A 20,819-nucleotide genomic window follows, 5' to 3' on the forward strand; every position below is an offset into this window, starting at 1 on the left:
GGACAGCTTGAGCCCAGGAGGCAGAGGTTGTAGTGAGCCAAGATCTCACCACTGCACTCCAGCCGTGAGCTACCATACCTAGCCCTAAAAATATTTTATAAACTGCCTTGAGAGTGCCTATGTTTCTTAAAACAGGTCCTTGATTTTAGAACCAAAAAATGGGGAAAAAAATCCTCAGATTCACATCTCACTTCTAGCCCAATTATTCAGCTAGGAAACAAGAGATTACATCAGACTACACATAGAGGATGGTGGCATGAGGGTCAAACTCCAACAGGCATCTCAGTAGGGGTGAACCAACTTTTGCTGCAATAGATACTTGGCCCAAGTCTGAGACAAAAAAAAAAAAAAACCCACAATCACCTAAGAAACACACTTAGAACCTCAGGAGTCTTGCTGTATGCTGCTTCTCTCTGTAAGCCAATTCTACATACCTGTGTAACACACATAGGAAACACGTGTTGTATAGGTCAGTACGTGTTCTTCCTCCAGGAGAGGGAAAGGAATGAAGTGTTTTCTTTCATTACTACCTCCACAAGCTCCTCACACAAAGAATGAGTCCCACAAAGCTCGAGCCAGATCACCTGCACCCCTTCAGACACAAGCAAATGAATTATTCATCTGCTGCCCAAGTTATAGCCTTCCCTGTCCCCTGGGAGCAAAATCACAAACACATCCAGTTCGCAACCTCAACCAAGCTGGCCACATTCCAGAGGCTGCTGGTTTGGACTCTAGTTTCCAGGGGAAAACATGTGCCAGATGCAAATCAGTACCGAGCTCCCCAGATGGCTCACAAAAGCTTAGTTAGCCCACAGTGTAGCCAAGCATGGCTGGCGCCAGCCTGAGTTATAAATCTCAGTGGAGCGGTGAAGGGGAGGCAGAATTGAGTCATAAGGGTAAGGGCTCTGGGGACTGTGTGGTCACAGAGACAGCACAAATAGGAGCCCCAGACCTGATGACTCCCACCACACCCTAGCAGGCCCTGGGCCCCTAGGACTCTGAAAAGGACCCATGATGACACCATGATACACTGCCTAGCCCTACCTCCCAATCAAGATGAAGAGGAGGCTACCAAATGAGTCTCTAGGCAGAGGAAGGCAGAGTGATACACAGGGAAGCCAGAAGAGGATGGGCTGAGACCTCAGGAGACCAGAGCCAAGACAGAGGAGTCACCACTAAAAGCAGGGGCAAGTGACCAGCACTCCCCGTTCTTAAAAATGCTCATCCAGTGTAATGTCCACCCAGCTACTTTCTCCAGCCTTCTCAGCAGGGAACTAGCTACAGCTGACCAAAATCTAGAGTGTTTCCGGAACACAACTCACTCTCACAGGCCCATGTGAGAACACTTTGTAGGTTGCCTACTTCCTCTAGGAATGTGAAACAGTAATCCGTTTTCCATGATGACTTTGTTACTTGTTTTGGTCTGGCCAACCTGGACTAAAGATAATCTTGGGCAGCCCCTTGTATCTGAAACCGGCCCAGCTAATACAAATTGACTGTCACTTCCCAATCCATGACCTACTGAATGGCAGCAGGCCTCTTCCTCAGATCTGGAGGCAAAAAGGTATGCATGGTGGAGAATTCGGTACGCCTATAAAGTCATCAAGTTCCAGCGTAAAACAGATTTCCGTGGACACAGGAAGTAACACGTAAATTCCAGCTCCTAGAAACTCCCTTCTTAGCAAGACACCCCCTTCTACCTCCAACCACAAGCCAAACATAAAGGTGAATATTACAAAAACGGCCTGTGGTATGCAACGGATTCCATCTCCCAGGATGAGCGACATGATGACATATGTTCATAGAGACTGCGTGTCCTCAGGGCAGGCACTGCTGGGTGGTGCTGGGGAGCTCCTAGCTGCCAAGAGGTGCAAAGCCCACTCCCAGAGCGGATCTCCTAAGAGGGGATCAAACAGTGGGTCAGAACCTTTTGGAGACATGGATCCCTTTCCCAGAAACTTTATTACACATAAAATTCTCCTAGCACTTGAGGAACTTCTCAGGCCCCAGCTGTGGATTAATCACAGAGCTCTACAGGCAAGGGTGGTTTTTCTCCACACAAGCAGATAAACAAAACAGAGGAAGGCATGGCCACCGGGTCCACTGACTGCACAGAGCCCGAGGCCCTCACGCCAGAGAACAAATGAACAGTCATGACTTTCCCCCAAAGAGCAGGAGGAACAGACATCTAAGTAATGGTGCGTGATCCCACACATCAGTGGGAATGGGAGCGTCAAGGCAATGCTAAGGGAGCCTTCCTCAAAACGAAATTGGAATTGGCACCTGCAAGATGGTGATAGAAAAGGCTGGCTACGTGGAGAGGGGGTGGGGAATTCCGGAACATTCCAAAGGAGTCCAGTTCTCTTTGGGAAGGGAAGAAACTGTCCTGTCTTTTCAGGAGTGAAGCCAAGGGAAGTAGCAGCAGCCAGGCTGCAAAGGCAGACAGACCTCAGGTGCGTGGGGAATGGTCTCACCTGCCACACACATCCCAAGCTAAGGCCTCAACCCCGTGGGCGATACTACAGGAAGCTCCAGGGATTTCTGGGAGGGACAGGACAGGCAAACTCATGTGTGGGTCTCAACCACCCGGGCACGAGGTGGCAGAACTGAAGAGAAGGCGGGAGATATCAACGTCAGGCGCCTAACTGGAAGGCGAATTCAAAAATGTCCACATGAGAAATGGAGGCAGCAAGAGCCGAGACAGGCTAACACAGAGTCCAAGAGAACAAGATGGGCAAATGGCACTAACTGGGTTCCATGAGAAGTCGTGCAGGCTCAAAGGGAAAGCAGAACAGCAAGGGCCAACAGCACCAGGAGAGACACGCCCATGAGCACGGTGAGCTGCTCAGCAGAGGCCAGGGATGGGAGGGCCCAGGGCCCCACCCAGAGAGTCCCCTGGAGGGCTGGGGATGAGTGACAGGAGAAGGAATGTTTCAGAGACATGCATGGTCATCTCCAAGTAGGGGGAGAATCCCTTGCGCCTTCCACCCGGGTATGGAGCTGGTATGAGTGGCTCCAGACCACAGACCTCTGAACAATGGGTAGAGGGAAGCAGACCACAGCGCCAGGTAAAGAACGCATTTAACATCCACCCAGGGGTATAAAAAGAAAATGGATTAGCTGGGCGTGGTGGTGCAACGCCTCTGTAGTCCCAGCTAATGGGGAGGCTGAGGTGGGAGGATTGCTTGAGCCCAGGAGGCAGAGGTTGCACTCCAGTGCCCCATTGCCAAAGCACTCCAGCCTGGGCAATAAAGCCAGAACCCGTTTCAGAAAAAAAAAGAGAATGAGTGGCATCATTAGGTGATGACCTCACCAACAGTGGAAGCAACCAAGCAGAAACAAAATGCATAACTTATGAGCAATTCTATGTAAGAGAGATCCTTTCAGTGGTGGGCTGAACTAAAAGAGCTCCGAGGAGCTCCAAGTCTTCATTCTAACAAGGCAGATAACACTTTCAGCATTTATAACTAATAAATAAAAACTACCCAAAACACTTTCTGGTGAGTTATTTCTCAAAACATGTGGCCAGCAAAGCCTTTAATCTCTATTCTCATCCTCCCACACCCTACCCCCAAATACCAACTTCCTTCTCTGAGGCAGTATGCTGAACTCCAAAAAAGTTCTTAGAATGTTTGACCTCCTGGAGATTTCTGATTAAATGTGTCATAAAGACATGAACAGCACTTGGGGCAAACTGAGCACTTCACTTCTTTTTCTGAGACAGAGTCTCACTCTGTCGCCCAGGCTGGAGTGCAGTGGCGCAATCTCGGCTCACTGCAAGCTCCGCCTCCTAGGTTCACGCCATTCTCCTGCCTCAGCCTCCAGAGTAGCTGGGACTACAGGCGCCCGCCACCATGCCTGGCTAATTTTTTGTATTTTTAGTAGAGATGGGGTTTCACCATGTTAGCCAGGATGGTCTCGATCTCCTGACCTCGTGATCCGCCCGCCTCAGCCTCCCAAAGTGCTGGGATTACAGGCATGAGCCAATGCGCCCAGCCGAGCACTTCACTTGCTTAGTTCAAGGGCCTGGCAAGAGAGCTGGGAACAACGGGCCCTTTTTTTTTTTTCCTTTTGAGAAGGAGTCTTACTCTTGTCGCCCAGGCTGGAATGCAGTGGCACAATCTCAGCTTACTGCAGCCTCCGCTTCCCGGGTTCAAGCAATTCTCCTGCCTTAGCCTCCCAACTAGCTGGGATTATAGGCGCCTGCCACCACACCCAGCTAATTTTTGTATTTTTAGTAGAGACGGGGTTTTGCCATGTTGGCCAGGCTGGTCTCGAACTCTGACCTCATGATCTGCCCGCCTTGGCCTCCCTAAGTGCTAGGATTACAAGCGTGAGCCACCATGCTCGGCCCCACAATGGGACTTTTTTAAAGACATAGATTTCAGGGCCATGTGCGGTGTCTCATGCCTGTAATCCCAGTATTTTGGGAAGCTGAGGTGGGAGAATCACTTTGCGCTCACAAATCAAGACCAGCCTGGCAACATGGCGAAACCCCATCTCTACAAAAAATACAAAAATTAGCTGGGCATGGTGGCAGGTGCCTGTAATCCCAGCTATTCTGGAGGCTGAGGCAGGAGAATCGCTTGAACCCGGGAGGCAGAGGTTGTAGTGAGCCGAGATCACGCCACTGCACTCCTGCCTGGGCGACAGAGCGAGACTCCATCAAAAAAAAAAAAAAGAAAAAGAAAAAGAAATAATCCATTATTATTCTATGTCTTTGTTGCTTGCAGTCAAACCTAAGCCCAACTAATAGACACACTTAATCAACAACCTCGCTTACAAGAAAGGTCTCCCAACAACAAGTGTTTCCTGGCTTACCCCAGCGAGGATACCGAAAAGCCTAGTACACAACATAATCACCAAAGACTTTCTGAAGCAATCTTAGAATGACAGGACAATGTTTCCTAGAATGTGATAAAACAATCAGTCTCATTATTTTAGCCATACAACAAATGCTTTTCCTTTTAAATATTTTAGTAACATGCTAAATACAATCTGAATCTAGCTGCAAAAAAAAAAAGGTAACAGAAAATGCATGCAGCCTCCCAGTGCTGACAATCAGAGCCTACATTCCACAGGGCAGCAAATCTGCTGCCTGGGTAAGGCGGCACCATGGCAACGGGCAGGTTGCTAGGAAACCAAGAGAGGATAACTCCGGAGGGGCGGCTTCTACCGCAGGTCCCCCACTTTCAGGCATTTCTCAGAGGAATTCATGCACTTCCATCGCCTAAGAGCAGGAGATAACGCAATGTACTCAACACTAACTACTCAAACAGCTAGTGCCGCAAATATCTTCTATGGCAAAGAGCACTTGTCTCTTCTTCATAGAAAATCCTACCTTTGGAAAACAGTCTGCAGAGCAGAATAAAAACACAGCTCTCTGAATCATTCAGAATAGTATACGCTCAGAGGTAGTCTCCCTTGATTTGGATGAATTAAGGTCCAAGAGTCCTCATATCACCTAAGAAATCAGTGGCAATAAAGCTCTTAAGCTCACTAGGCTGACATCCCATCACCTCTGGCCTCAAAGTGTTAAGACAAAGGTCCTTTCTTCCCTGCTTCTCCTCTGCTGCTACTGCCTCACTTCTTAATTTTCCTTACAAGCTAGATCATTCCAGGGCAGGACATTATCTACACAGAGAAGGCAATAGGGTCCTCAAGGAAATTACCTTGTGCAGTAACGACTGAGGCTGGGGACAAGAATGCAGTCTTCTCAGATTGTACGCAGTGGAGGCTTAACTAATTTGGGGACAATTCCTAACTAGTTCATTCAAGGGCACTGTAGTCCAATAAAAACTCCTAACAAAGCTTTTCTTCCAAAGCATCAACATATCAGGTGATGATCAAAGAAGAACTTAGATCACATTAGATAAGATTACATGGCAATCCATGACTGAAAAACTAGCCCTTGGCAGGACTATCCAGATTCCAGCCAAGTGAGCAAGTGGAGGCCAGAGGCGGGCTCTGCATGGCTCCCCATCCTCGCGAAAGCTCCGCTGCAGATCCAGCATGCTGCACGGCAGCCGGTGCAGGCACCCACACAAACTGGTGACGGCTCCCACACTGAGCCTTGCTAACCAGCTGCGTGGTCTCTGCACATTTGCAGAAGATAATCATATGCTAAAGAAGGTTTCATGCAAACCTCATTAAAGAAATTCAGTATTCTGAACTTGTCTCATATACTGTTTACTAACTTAAAAGTTCCAGATATATGTGAGTCTACTATAAATGTCACTTTTGGCTTACTTCAGTTAATACTTTATAGGAATACTGCCTTCATTTGAAATCTAAAATGTTCAAACCACAGCATGGTTCACGGGAGGATATCAGACTGGCCCAGAATTCCGATTTACTTGCTTTCACCACAGAGGGCTGTTATGAGAATTAAATGAATTAATGTTCAATAAAAAGCAAAACGGGCCAGGCGCAGTGGCTCCCATATGTAATCCCAGCACTGTGGGAGGCAGAGGCAGGCAGATCACCTGAGCTCAGGAGTTCAAGACCAGCCTGGGCAACGTGGTGAAACCCCATCTCTACTAAAAATACAAAAAATGGCCGGGTGCAGTGGCTCACACCTGTAATTCCAGCACTTTGGGAGGCCGAGGCGAGTGGATTACTTGAAGTCAGGAGTTCGAGACCAGCCTGGCCAACACAGTGAAACCTGGTCTCTACTATATATATATATATATATTAGCCAGGCGTGGTGGCACACACCTGTGGTCCCAGCTACTCAGAGGCTGAAGCAGGAGAATGAATCGCTTGAACCTGCAAGGCAGAGGTTGCAGGAAGCCGAGATCATGCCACTGCACTCCGGCCTGGGTGACAGAGTGAGACTCCGTCTTAAAAAAAAAAAAGACTCCGTCTTAAAACCCATCTCCATATGGGTTAGCTACCATAATATCTGTAGTTTCTCCAAATCATCTAAACCAGTGGTTTTCAAAGTGTGGTCCAAAATGCTGAGTATCCCAGGGACTCTTTCAGGGGGTGAGGGCAAAATCCTCATAATAAAACCAAGATATCAGTTGCCATTTTGCTCACTCACAAATGTCCAGTCGAGTTTCTGCGGAGGCATGTGACATGACATTGCAACAGACTGAATGCCCAAGCAGCTAAGAATCCAGCCAGGTGTTAAAAGGATTGCAAAAATGTAAAACAGGCTGCTCACTAAATATTTGTGTTTTGGAAAATATTTTTTCATTAAAAATATAATACATACAATAAATATATATGTGTTAACATGTAACGGTTTATCAATATTTCAAAGCATTAATTTTTAAACACTGACAGTTTAACTTATAAGATGTTAAATACTGATAGATACAGCCCACGTAAACGAAAGCTCTTTGGGGTCCTCAATAACTAATTAGTATATAGGGATCCTACAACCAAAAGTTTGAGAGCCTCCAAGCTAAACATCTGGAGAACAACCAACTTCTGAAACCAAAAGTGGGAGGGATAATTTCCTCAACTTATAGCTGCTTCCCTTTTCAAATTTACCTGAAATCAGAGCCACCATGAACATCTAAATTATATTAGGCTCCCCTGTCCCTATCACCTACATAGAACCCTCCCCAAAAGGTATGGGAGGGGCGGGTCCCAAACTATCATCAACTATTATAAAAGTCAACACTTCATTTGCGCCCAAAGTCACTCTTAATTTCCTAACTCCTAAAAACAATTTCTTAAAATTAATTTCAGAAAAATAAAAGATAATATGCTATCTAATCATGACAAAGACTCGGCACTATGAAGCAATGAAGTTTCAGGCACACTAGCCTACACTTCCCCAGCTGAAGTCTACCTGGCTACACCTCACAGCACTCATCAATGCTGAGTACCTGTTATGTGCCAAAACTGCTGCACATGCTGCAGACACAGCAAGCGATCAAGACAACACACACATCACAACGCCAGGTAGCAGTGAGTGCTACAAATAAAGCAAGGTGGGGTGGGGCAGCTATTTCAGACAGATCAGTGGAGAACTCTGATAAGGCAATATCAAGCAGCGACCTGAACGCATAGAGAGAGGAAGCCCCATGGGTTACCCAGGGAGGAAGATGTTCCAGAGAAGTGGAATTCAAAATGGAAAATCTCTTGAGCACCAACAACGAAGGGGGCAGGAGGCTGGGCAGCAGGCCAGACAGAAGAGAGGGGAGGAGCTGAGAGGTGGCCAATCACCAGGTGACAGGCGACCTTGCTGACACACTCTGAGTTTTATTCCTAGTGCTATAGGAAGCCACATGGCCCTGTGGTATCAATGCCTGAAGAACAGACTTACTCGTACAGAACAGCATCCTATTACAGCTACTGAGAGAGTCATAAGTAACGTGACAAATACTGGCCAAAAGAACTTTCTCTGCATCTTCTTCAATCTTAGTCATGTTTCCTCTCATGTAAATAATTTTTCAAAGGCAGTATCTGTCCAAATGTGGCCAGAATTTACAATTTTTACATTTGCAGGTCTCATCAGAATTCACCTAGCATTTTATTAGACGTCGATGTCCATCAATAGGGATTAAAAAGACACATCCATACAATGAAATACTCAGCTGGGAAGTGGGAAGAGATTAAGGAGACCTGACAGCCAAGGGCAATGTGGCATACTGGGTTGGACCCAGGAACCAAAAAATGAGATTAGTGGAAAAACTGGTAAAAATCCAAATAAAGTTTGCAATCTAGATAGTGACAGTGTCCTGATATTAATTACTTGCTTTTGGCAAACGTACCATGGTTATACAACACGTTAAGAGTAAGGGAAGCTGGGTGAAGGGTATACAGGAACTCGATATACTACCTTTGTAACTTTTCTGTAAATCTAACATTATCTCAAATTTCAAAATTTAAGCACATCTGTGTTAGCATGAAATTACCTCTAGGATATATTGTTTAAGAAAACAAAAAGAGAAATGCAAATGAAACCACTAAGTCATTTTACTCCTATCAAATTAGCAAAATTTAAAGTTTTAACAATATCAAATGTTAACAACGGCATGCGGTAACTGGAAACTGAATACGTTATGGAATGGCAACTGCCAAGATCATTTGAGAGCACTTCTACAATTGTTAGTTACTCCACAACTCAGCAATTCTGCTCTTAGACATATACCCTAGATAAATGTTTTCCACGTACACAAGGAGATATGTACAAGAATTTTTACAGAAGCAGGCTGTAATAGAAAAAACTAGAAATTATCTAAATGTCTATCACTAGAATAGAAATGATATAGGCCAGGCTCAGTGGCTCATGCCTGTAATCCCAGCACTTTGGGGGGCTGAGGTGGGCAGATCACCTGAGGTCAGGAGTTTGAGACCAGCCTGGCCAACATGGTGAAACCCTGTGTGTACTAAAAATACAAACATTAGCCAGGCGTGGTGGCATGCACCTGTAATCCCAGCTACTCAGGAGGCTGAGACAGGAGAATCACTTGAACCCAGGAGGTGGAGGTTGCAGTGAGCCAAGATCACACCACTGTACTGCAGCCTGGGCAACAGAGCAAGACTCTGTGTCAAAAAAGAAATTGTATAAATGGAATACTATATTGTAGTGAAAACAAAATAGATCTACATATTTTATTTTTTTGTGGAGGGCTTTCCAGTAAAAAGCAGAAAGCCTTCTAGAGAAATTCTAAAAGGCCTAACAGTAATCTACACATTTTCAACATAGATAAACCTCCCTAGCAAAACAAAAAACTAACCTAACAATATACAGTGGTCCCTCCTTAACCATAGCTTCCTTTTCTACCGTTTCAGTTACCCATGGTCAAATGTGGTTTGAAAATTTATCCCCACAGTCAAATGTGGTCTGAAAATGTATCCTGAGAAAGACCACATTCACATAATTTTTATTATATATTGTTTTAATTGTTCTGTATTACTAGTTGTTAATCCCTTACTGTACCTAATTTATAAACTAAACTTTATCACAGGTATGTATGCATAAGAGAAAACATACTACATATAAGTAAGATTTGGTCCCACCCACAGCTTCTGGCATCCCCTGAGGGTCTTGGAACATACCCTGCAAGGATAAAGGGAAAGACTATTTATTGGATACAATATTTGCAAAGTGTTTAAAATATCCAAAACAATACTCTATACACACTGCTGAAGCTTCCAGTTATATGTATGGAAGGAAAAAGACCTAAGGGGGAGGGAAAACAAGTCCAGGAAGGTGGCTGTCTATGGGGGAAGCTGGGTTATCAGGTTCCATTTCTTAACCTGGGTGTTGCGTACACATGTGTTTATGATAATCACTTTTCCACTTTTCAAATGTTTCACAATTTAAGGAGCAACAAGCAAAACAGTCAGTAGAATATACTACTATTTGTGTTAAAAAGAAAAAAGGCAGAAGGAACTCACACATGGGATGTACCTCTGCAAGCTCACCTGGGGACAGCCGTGGCGGGGACAAACCTTGTACTCTACACTCCATTCTACTGACTGACCTGGCTTCCCATGTCCATCTATTATCTACTCTAAACAGCTCGCCTCCATTTACGAATGGGGAAACCGAACTAGGGGGCTAGAACAGACAACCTCAGGTCCAGGGTTAGTGACAACAGGTGTAGACCCAAGCATTCAGGTTACCAGGAACCAGCTCTGATCTGCTGGGCTGCTCTGATGTCAAGATCACCAAGCAGCTAAATCTAGTTTGGCTACGTAGAGTATGAACTGCCTGCCAACTCCCTCCTAACTGCTGTCTACCTACCCTGGCTTGTTTTCCTGACTCACTAATTATACCCAGCATGTATGTTTTTAATAAGTCAATTTAATTTTGTTAAAGTCACAACGTCCTTTGAAATGAAAGACGCCAAAGGAAATCACAAAATCAAGGGCAGAAAATAGGTCACTGTGCTGGTGGGGACAAAGATATTGACAATACATTACTTTTATTAGTGGTACAGCAACAATACTAACTAAGCCCTTTTCTGTATTAACCTAATTTATTAAAGCTAAGCAGCAACCCAGTGAAATAGGAATGATTAATACCACTTTACAAATGATGAAATATGGGAGAGTTTAAGCAACTTGCCCAAGGTCGTACGGCTACTGTCAGCAATGAGATAATGTGAAACTTCCACTCCACATTATCATCTTGTCCCAAGATACAAAATTACAAATGCCACAAAGTTATTTTTTGGAACTTCATGTAATAAAAAAAAAAGCAATCAGTACTTCTGCAACAGCCAAAATCTTCATCCCAATCACTGTATTTATCATCATTGTTTTAAAGCCTTAAAAAAAAAAAAAAAAAAGCCAGGTGCAGCGACTCACGCCTGTAATCCCAACACTTTGGAAGGCCGAGGCAGGCAGATCACTTGAGGTCAGGAGTTTGAGACCAGCCTGGCTAACATGGCAAAACCCTGTCTCTACTAAAAATACAAAAATTAGCCAGGCATGGTGGCACGTGCCTGTAATCCCAGCTATCAACTACCTGGGAGGCTGAGGTATGAGAATCCCTTAAACCCGGGAGGTGGAGATTGCAGTGAGCCAAGATGGTGCCACTGCACTCCAGCCTGGGCAACAGAGTAAGACCCTGTCTCCAAAAAAAAAAAAAAAGGCAAGCAGGGCAATGTAATTCTAATTAGCACTCTCTTTCATTGATCTGAAGAATATCCAGACCCTCCTTCCTGGTTGGCAGAACCAAAAAGGAGCCAGAAAGCAAGGCTTACAGCCTGGTAGCCAGTAACCTAGAATCTCTGCTAGAAGCTGCCTCCACAGCCGCCATGCACACCTGTCTAAGTGGCTTTGGTCTTGGCCTTGAGAACTTCCTAAGCATGCCTCATTAGGTGCTGTCCCAGCCAGCAACACCCCGCCCTACCCTTCCACTTCCCCACAGCTGCCTGGACATCCCATGGTCTCACTCACCAAGAAAATGGAAGACCAAGTTCTCCCTTCCCTCATCTAGAAAATGCCACACCAATCAATCCAACACACTTCAACTCTCACAGTTCGTTCTCAAAACAACCTGTCAGGGCCGGGTGCGGTGGCTCACACCTGTAATCCCAGCACTTCGGAAGGCCGAGGTGGGCGGAATATTTGAGGTCAGAAGTTCAAGACCAGCCTGGCCAACATGGCAAAACCCCATCTCTACTAAAAATACATCTCTACTAAAATACAAAAAATTACCTCCCATTTATCCGAGTGTTCAGGGAAGAGGGTCCCTTGGTTAACTAAATATTGTGGTTAACCATAAGCCCATATATACCAGAGGTGGATTTTATAGGCATGGTGGTAGGCACCTATAATCCTAGCTACTCAGGAGGCAGAGGTGGGAAAATCGCTTGAACCCGGGAGGCAGAAGTGGCAGTGAGCCGAGATCGCGCCACTGCACACCAGCCTGGGGACAGAGCAAGACTCCATCTCAATAACAACCTGTCAGGCTTTTCCCTTTCGGATGCCTCTCTCTCACAAGAGAGAGCTGCTCTCCTTTTTCCTTTCTTCTGCCTATTAAACTTTCTGCTCCAAAAACAAAAAACAAAAAAAAAACAACCTGTCAGATGTACTTCAAGGCCTTGATAAATCACTGATCTGTTAAAACAAACCCTTCTTTCTTCAGGAATTATACTCTTATTTTCACAGAATAAAACAGATTTACTATTGATAAACAGGAGATTTATCCAGAATCCCTGACAGGCCAAGACCTGAAGTTCCTACTGATATTCAGCAGGCCAGGCTATAAATATACATGTTATTGAAAGAATATATATATAACACCTTCTAGCATCCCCAGAAAACACACCTGTCTTAGCGTGGGGTAGACAACATTCAACGGGCTAGCCACCACACAGCTGACAGCTATCAGGGCATCTAAGCTTCAGGGAGCACCTGCCACATCCCAGGCACCATCCCTCATGCCTTGCACCTAGCTCATGAACACGCTCCTTTTTCCACCAGAAGACTCACCCAACAGCAATACCCTCCATGATGCCATTTGTAAAAGTTCGAAACTGCAGCCTTTACATCTATGGTGTTCAAAGGTTAACAACAATGTTTCCTTCGGGGCAAGTGGGACAGGGCAGTGAATGGGGTGAACAGGGGCCTCTGGATGCTACTGCGCTGCTCCCCAACCTCGGGGGCTGCTTTCTGGTAACTCATCAAGTTGTCTACTTAATCGTCCATGTATGTAACTTACACTAAGTTTTTAAAAGTTAAGAGGTCCATGTTGACAGAGGGATACGGAAAAAGCGAGCACTGGAGTCTTGGGTTCTGGTCCTGGCATCCCCAGTAAATGGTCTATGATTTGGGAGAGTCACCTCTGGGCACCTCCAGGTCTTCATTCCTTACAAAGGGGTCAGATTAGATGCTCTCCAATTCTCTCACGGTGCCATGGCTTTGCTTTCGCTTTTAGGTGGGGAAAAAGGAGGGGTACTGGATGGGCAGAAAAGTAACTCAAGTGGACAGGACATCACTGAAACACAAAATACAAAGCCCATCCCGATTCAGGGTGGCATTCTGTACTACAACAGTGTCACGAAGAAAGTTCTAAGTGCCTCTCGGGCAGCAGACAATGGCTGCAGTCACCAGGCACTTTCACTAACAAAACTCATTATCATGTCTAGAAATTTTAGAAGTAACATTTCCAAAATATCACAAAGGGGCCAGAGCTGTGAAGGCCAGGGAGCATTCAAACACTGTTATCAGCACTGACTTTGGCCTAATCCTAAAGGTAGACAGCAAAGTTAGACCAAGGCCATTACAATACCTCCCATTTACCCGAGTGTTCAGGGAAGACGGTCCCTTGGTTAACTAAATATTGTGGTTAACCATAAGCCTATACATACCAGAGGTGGATTTTATATTTCCCAAGACACAATTAAGTCCCTTTCGGGTGATGTGAGTGAATCAGAACTCTTAAGGGTCTTGTGAGGAGTGACTCAACGTCAACAAGAACAATGGATAATGTAAAAAGAAAGAAAAAATTGCTCTGAATCAGTATAAAAAATTTAGAGACCAGCATTAGTTTATTATACAGACCACGGAATAACAGCAGTACAAGCTTGAGTATAAAGTCAAAATGATTTTTCTATAAGCAGATCATCTTTCATTGTGTACAAGTAAAACAAATTTAAGAGCTTGGTATAGGGTCAAGATACATTCTTGAGAGCTGCTGAAAGCTAACTCATTTCTTTGGTTTTGCATCAACCCTGTCATCCACTTTGTTACTGTTTATTAAAATTTGGGTAGCTGGGTTAAAAATGGCAGCCAGTCCTTAAATTACACATAGTTACTAAGAAACAGAAATTGTGGTGGGGGCTGGGTGCGGTGTCTCACGCCCGTAATCCCAGCGCTTTGGGAGGCTGAGGCGGAAGAATGGCTTGAACCCGGAAGGCGGAGGTTGCAGTAAGCCTCACGAGACTACGCCATTGCACCACTGCGGGCAACAACAGCGAAATTCCGTCTCAAAAAAAAAAACAAAAAAACCAAAAAACGGCCAATAGTGTGCAAGACTTTCTTTTCTCTTTTTTTTTTTTTCCACAGGTGGGGTCTTGCTATGCTGCCCAGGCTGGTCTCCAACTCCTAGGCTCAAGCGATCCTCCCACCTCAGTCTCCCAAAGTGCTGGGATTACGGGCATAAGCCACCGCGCCCAGATGCAAGACATTTCAAAGCAAGTGAAATGAGGACCCCATGGCAAAATAACTGGACCACAAAACCCTATATCGCCTTCAATACCTATGAGAATTAAGCTCTGATTTTTTTTAGCTTGCCCAAATTCCTATCTAAGCGGTCTAGGGAGTCATACCCTACAAACCATAAATTCTCATCAGATGGGTTTTATTTGACCCCATATGTCGTGACTTACTTTCCAATCTGACTCTGGCATAACATTATAAGACAAGGAAAAAAAATCAAAATATCTAACCCCAAAATATATTTCCTTGCCATACCTTGAAATTGCCCTGCAGTCTCTTAGGGGAAAAATCCACATTCTACAGAGAATCCCCTTTCCCCTGTTTTCCTTCCTTCCTCTCCAGATCCAGGAGATAATCAACTAAGAGCCAGTCACTCTTTCATTTCCATAGAAACATTTTACAACGTGCTTGCTCTCTTAGTCGGCTACCTGAGAGCTTCCTCTGCACAATAAAACTTGATCTCCACAATCCTTTATCTTAACTTGAATACTTCCTTTCTATTGATCCCAGGTTTTCAGATAAACTCAACCAATTATCAACTAGAAAATGTTGAAATTTACCTATGGCCTGGAAGCCCCCCGCCGCTTTGAGTTGTTCCGCCTTTCTGAACCAAACCAACGTATTTCTTAAATGTATTTGATTGATGTCTCATGCCTCCCTAAAATATGTAAAACCAAGCTGTATCCCAACCACCTCAGGCACATGTTCTCAGGACCTCCTGAGGGCTGTGTCACGGGCCATGGTCACTCACATTTGGCTCAGAATAAATCTCAAAATATTTTACAGACTTTGACTCGTTTTGTCAACACCTAGAATCCAGATTAAATATATATGCAAACGTCAGTATACATGATACACAAGTGCTTCCTGCAGCTTCGCTACCATTACAAACAGGCAACTGAAGCCAACGGCCAAAGTGTCCTGCGGGACGGGGCTCCAGCCCACCTCGATCACGTGCGCCTAGCACAGGCACAACACAAGGCCCACCCCCACAGTGGGAAGCGCAGCCTGACGGAAGGCCTCGGGGCCCCAGCCGCGCAGGAACCCACTCGAGCCCCGAGGGAGATGGTGCCCAGGACCTGGGCCGCCCTCCCGGGGGCATTTTCGCAACCCGCCCCCCGCAGCCCCCAGCCGCCCAGAGAAAGCCGGCGAACGCGCCTGCGCAGTGCGCGCCCCCTCGCCAACCAGAGCAGGGGGAGCAGAGGGGCCAGGCCCGGCACAGCCCATTCTGGGGCGGATGGACACTGCGAGCCACCTCCTCCCCAGGATGAGGGTCCCAGGGCTTACCCGCGCCCAGGAGGCTGGCCAGGAGGAAGACAGCGTACATAGCGCCGTCTGACTCCGCAGTCTGCAATGCGGGACGTCAGCTGATCCCCCGCAGATATAAATCTGCCCTGCCCCGAAGCCGTCCAGTGCGCAGGCGCTAACCCCGCCCCGTCCGGGCCTGACTCAGCGCCTCTGAGGGCGCCTGCGCGAAGGGGAGGCCAATGTCGAGGGGGGGCAATGGGAGGGGCGAAGGGAAGGGCTATGGGGAGGAGTGAGGAAGGACTTGGAGAAAGGGAAGGGAAAGGTCATAAAAGAAAAACCCCACTAATTGAATAGGTCAGAGATTATATATGTAAAATGCCTTTTAAATCTCCACATTGTTGGCCGACGGTGGTGGCTGAAGCCTGTAATCCCAACACTTGGGGGGGCCCAGGCGGGCGGAGGGTTCAAGACTAGCCTGGGCAACGTGGTGAAACCCCATCTCTAGAAAAAAAAATACAAAAATATTAGCCTGTTGTTGTAGCGGGTTTCACATAGAATAGCTTGGGGTTTCACATAGAATAAGTAGTCGTGTAACAGTGAGGGTACAGGGCTCAGTCCTGGCCAGGGGCACGTGGGGGCAGGTGGTGGCACCTGGTCAAAGGCAAGTCTGGGCTGGGCGTGCTGGCTCACGCCTGTAATCTCAACACTTTCGGAGTCCGAGGCGGGCGGATCACGAGGTCGGGAGTTCAAGACCAGCCTGGCCAATATGGTGAAACCCTGTCTCTACTAAAAATACAAAAATTAGCCAGGCGTGATGGCGCTCGCCTGTGGTTCCAGCTGCTTCAGGAGGCAGAGGCAGGAGAATCGCTTAAACCCAGGAGGTGGAGGTTGCGGTGAGTCAAGATCGCACTACTGCACTCCAGCCTGGACGACAGAGCGAGAGAGACGACAGAGCGAGAGAGACTCCCATCATAAAAAAAAAAGAAAAAACTTTTAAACCTCACATTGTGGTACCGTTAAAGATGTAATACCATTCCTCACCCATCATAAGAGATCATAAGAGTCACAACCAACACTCATGTAACAAGAGACAGTTTAAGAGAAAAGCAGAACGAATTTATGTAATCAACGTTTTATGTGACATGGAAGCCTTCAGAAATTAAGACCCAAAGACCTAGGGAAAACTTTATTTTTATGCTGAGGTTCGATGAAAAATGAACATGTAGAAACATTCTCAGCCAAGGGTGTGGTCTCATGGTGATAGACTGAGAGGAAACCCAGCAAGGCCTGTGTTCAGATTCTCTTGGCCTTTGTGAAGCATTCCTTCCTCCCGGATATGGGGCAGGAACCCTCTAGAAGGAGGGTCTTCAAAGGAGAAAGGAGAAGAAAAGAGATTGACTTTTCTAGGTTTTATGGATGGCTTTGGGGCATCTATGACCCGCCTTGGGGAAGAGGAATTCGAGTTTCTGTGACCCGTTTTTAGGCAGAAAGAGAGGCGAAGGACAGGAGGGCAGAAGAAGGCCAAGGACTTTGCTGTGACCTTCTAATCTCTTTTAGTTCAAAGTAATCAGCATGTCAAAGTGCCATATTTTGGGGTATATTTTCTGAGCCCCAACAACTCGAAAAGGTTAACAACATATACAAGTTCTTACAGTCAGGATTCAAACTTACCACTGGACCCACACTGTCTCCTAAATCACGTTTCTAGTACTTAGGAGCAGCTTTATTCTGTGCCCCCCTTTCCCTCTTAACATGTCACATGTGCAATCCCTTTCACAAGACTGTGGGTCTTCCCGTGAGCCACAGACAGGCTTTTCAGTATTAAAAACATTCCCTCCTAAGCCTCCACCATGGTTTGTCCGTGGAGTTGGAGGCAGTGGAGGAAAGGGACTGAGGAGAAAAATGAGAGAGAGGAGGAAGTGCCTCAGCCTCTGGAGAAGGGAATGAGAAGCAAAGCCAGAATCTGAGAACCCAGCTAAAAATCCGCCTTGCTGGAGGTGGGAGCAGTGCCACCATGTCCAGCCCCCGCCTGAATCCAGAATAAGAAAGGAAGGCCTGGGTGGCCCACACGAAGCCAGTCACCCTCTGCCTGTGGCTGCCCCTGCTAGGTCCTGAACAGAGAATGATGACCCCCTCCAGAAGGATAAGAACCTGCCAACCCCAAGGCAGGGAAAGGAGGGGAATCTTAGCCCCTTAGGGCAAGCACTTAGAGGTCATTTAGTCCCACTCCATCATTGTACCTGTAGGGAAACTGAGCCCAGGAGAAAGCAAGACATTTATCCAAGGTCACACAACAGATAGAGACAGAACCTGGCCTGATGCCAGGTTTCCCGACCTAGGAAGGGCAAACCTACAGTTCCTCCAACTTCCTCCAATCTGCAATCCCCTCTGGAGAACAGCCCCAGGGACTAAGGCCTCAGAACCTTCATTTCTATTCCCCTGCAATCTCCCTAAGCCCCCCAGCCCCCACCACAGCTCTGACTTCCTCTGGGGAGCCAGATGGGGAAGTGTGCCCCATTCACCACAGTGGGCCATGTGAGGCAGCTGAGTGAGTTGGGACAAGATGTGGTCTCAACTGGACACTTCACAGGTCGGCCTCAGTGGCCAGATGGAGACTTCGTGGCTGCTCCACCTTTGGGCTTCCCAAGGCCAGGCAGAAGTGTGGGGCAGACCACACAACAGCTGGTTAAAAACAAGGGAGCTGGGGCTCTAGGACAAATGCCCCCTCCTTCAGCTCCTTGCAGATGGAGGAGCAAAGCATCCCAGTGTTCCATGCAGAGGTTACAGGACCCCAAGCCAAAAGGAAGCTCAGAGACCTCAGATCACCCCCTCTCATCTTGTAGAGCTACTGACATCTCAGGGCTGGTTAACAACAGAGCCTGAACCAGGACTTGTTTTTTGTTTTGTTTTGTTTTGTTTTTTGTTTTTTGTTTTTTTTTGTTGTTGTTGTTTGGAGATGGAGGCTCACTCTATTGCCCAGGCTGGAGTGCAATGGTGCAATCTCGGCTCACTGCTACTTCCACCTCCCAGGTTCAAGCAATTCTCCTGCCTCAGCCTTCAGAGTAGCTGGGATAACAGGTGCCTGCCACCAGGCCTGGCTAGTTTTTTTGTATTTTTTGGTAGAGACAGGATTTCACCATGTTGGCCAGGCTGGTCTCAAACTCTGACCTGAAGTGATCCACCTGCCTTGGCCTCCCAAAGTGCTAGGATTACAGGTGTGAGCCATCACACCCAGCCTTTTTTTTTTTTTTTTTTAATATTCCTCCTTCATACCTAGAGGAATATGTCAGTGTTTTTGAGAGAAACTTTTGCTGCCTTTCATCTCCTCACCTGTGACTCAACAGTAATATGCTACTTCATCCGCCTCGTCCTGAACCCCATAAGGACAGAGTTTTAACAAAGAATATAAAAGCAATAAGTAGATTATTATTAATTTTTTTACCTAGTCAGTAGATGCTTAAATCCTCTAAAACAAACAAACAAACAAAACAAAACAAAAAAAAACCTTCTGAACCATCTGCATCTAGGCAACAAGAGCTGTGAAGCTCCTCAAACCCTCTGGCTCTCTTATGCCATTCCTAGCTATGTACCCTTAGGGAAATACTCCAGAAGTGAAGGAATATTTTGTCTGAAGCGTTCACAGAAGGGCCCTTTAGAACCGTGGAAGTTGGAAAGATCCCAAGTGCTGAACAATGAAGAGATGACTGCAGAAACTGGCTGGACAGAGCAACGGTACTGAAGCAGCTTTGAAACAGGAGGAGGAGGGAGCAAGGGCTAGGCTGCAGCAAGTCTTCCAGGAACGTGGGTCCCAAGAAACATGGGCAGAGTGAGAAGCCAAACCCCATCTGCTAGTAAGCCCTGCTGCTGACTCCCCAAAGAGGATGGCGGAACTGGTGGAGAGCTTCCAGATCCTGGATCCCACTGGGCGCAGTGGCTCGCGCCTGTAATCCCAGCACTTTGGGAGGCCGAGGCGGGCAGACCACTTGAGGTCAGGAGTTCGAGACCAGCCTGGCCAACATGGTGAAACCTCGTCTATACTAAAAATACAAAAATTAGCCGGGTGTAGTGGCATGCACCTGTAATCCTAGCTACCTGGGAGGCTGAGGTATGAGAATCGCTTGAACCCAGGAGGCAGAGGTTGCAGTGAGCTGAGATCCCGCCATTGCACTGTAGCCTGGATGACAGAGCAAGACTCTGTCTCAAAAAACAAACAAACAAAAGATCCTGCAGCCTGCAGCACCCCAAAGAGAGGATGCACAGGCAGCCATGGCCCTCCACCCTGTCCCTCTCCCTCCCACAAGTGCAGGATTTCAGCCAGGAGGGGAACAGAGAATTGGAAGTAGGGGGGAAATTCTGACTTTGGATTAACTCATCTTGCATTATTTCACTCATGGAAGTGTCCACATTGTAATTTTTAAAAAACAAAATTAATATAGGAAATTTTAAAAGAGAAAAGAAAATTCCTTCCACCGCCACCCACTGGGAGCTCAAGTTTTCAAGGAACTGAAAAGATATTTTTCCTTAGAAATGTGAGCCACGCTTAAAGTTTCTCAATGGCCTTCCAGTTCTGGATCTCAGTTCTGCATGAGGCCCCAATTTTCATGTCTGAGATCTCTTGTCAGACCCCACCTGTCAGACCCTTTTAATAATTTTCCAGCCGGGCACGGTGGCTCATGCCTATAATCCCAGCACTTTGGGAGGCCAAGGTGAGAGGATCACTTGAGCCCAGGAGTTGGAGACCATCCTGGGTAACATGAAGAAACCCTGTCTTTACAAAAAAAATGCAAAAATTAGCCAGGTGTGGCGACACAGGTCTGTGATCCCAGCTACTCCAGAGGCTATGGGATGGGAGGATGGCTTGAGCCCAAGAGGCTGAGGCTGCAGTGGTGCACCTCTGCATGTCAGCCAGGGCAACAGAGAAAGACCCCATCTCA

The 20,819-nt window shown here is 46.6% G+C and overlaps 1 protein-coding gene and 1 non-coding gene across 4 annotated transcripts in view; both read right to left on the reverse strand.

Moving 5' to 3' along the window:
- PSAP (prosaposin) overlaps positions 1–16,100 on the reverse strand; it is a 35,304-nt gene extending 19,204 nt beyond the window's left edge. For 2 of the 3 annotated variants that reach the window (XM_055274606.2, XM_055274605.2), the window contains exon 1: positions 15,925–16,079. In XM_055274606.2, coding sequence (XP_055130581.1) covers positions 15,925–15,964 — 40 coding nt within the window. In that variant the 5' untranslated portion in view covers positions 15,965–16,079. Of the gene's footprint in view, positions 1–15,924 lie in introns of all 3 variants that reach the window. The other variant, XM_055274607.2, reaches the window with a different exon arrangement.
- Positions 9,587–9,646, reverse strand: LOC129481434 (U7 small nuclear RNA). The gene has a single exon (XR_008657426.1). It is a non-coding gene; the product is annotated as a U7 small nuclear RNA (small nuclear RNA).
- Positions 16,101–20,819: the final 4,719 nt, after the last annotated feature.

The sequence above is a fragment of the Symphalangus syndactylus genome, chromosome 4, assembly GCF_028878055.3.
Source record: "Symphalangus syndactylus isolate Jambi chromosome 4, NHGRI_mSymSyn1-v2.1_pri, whole genome shotgun sequence".
Classification (NCBI taxonomy): Eukaryota; Metazoa; Chordata; class Mammalia; order Primates; family Hylobatidae; genus Symphalangus; species Symphalangus syndactylus.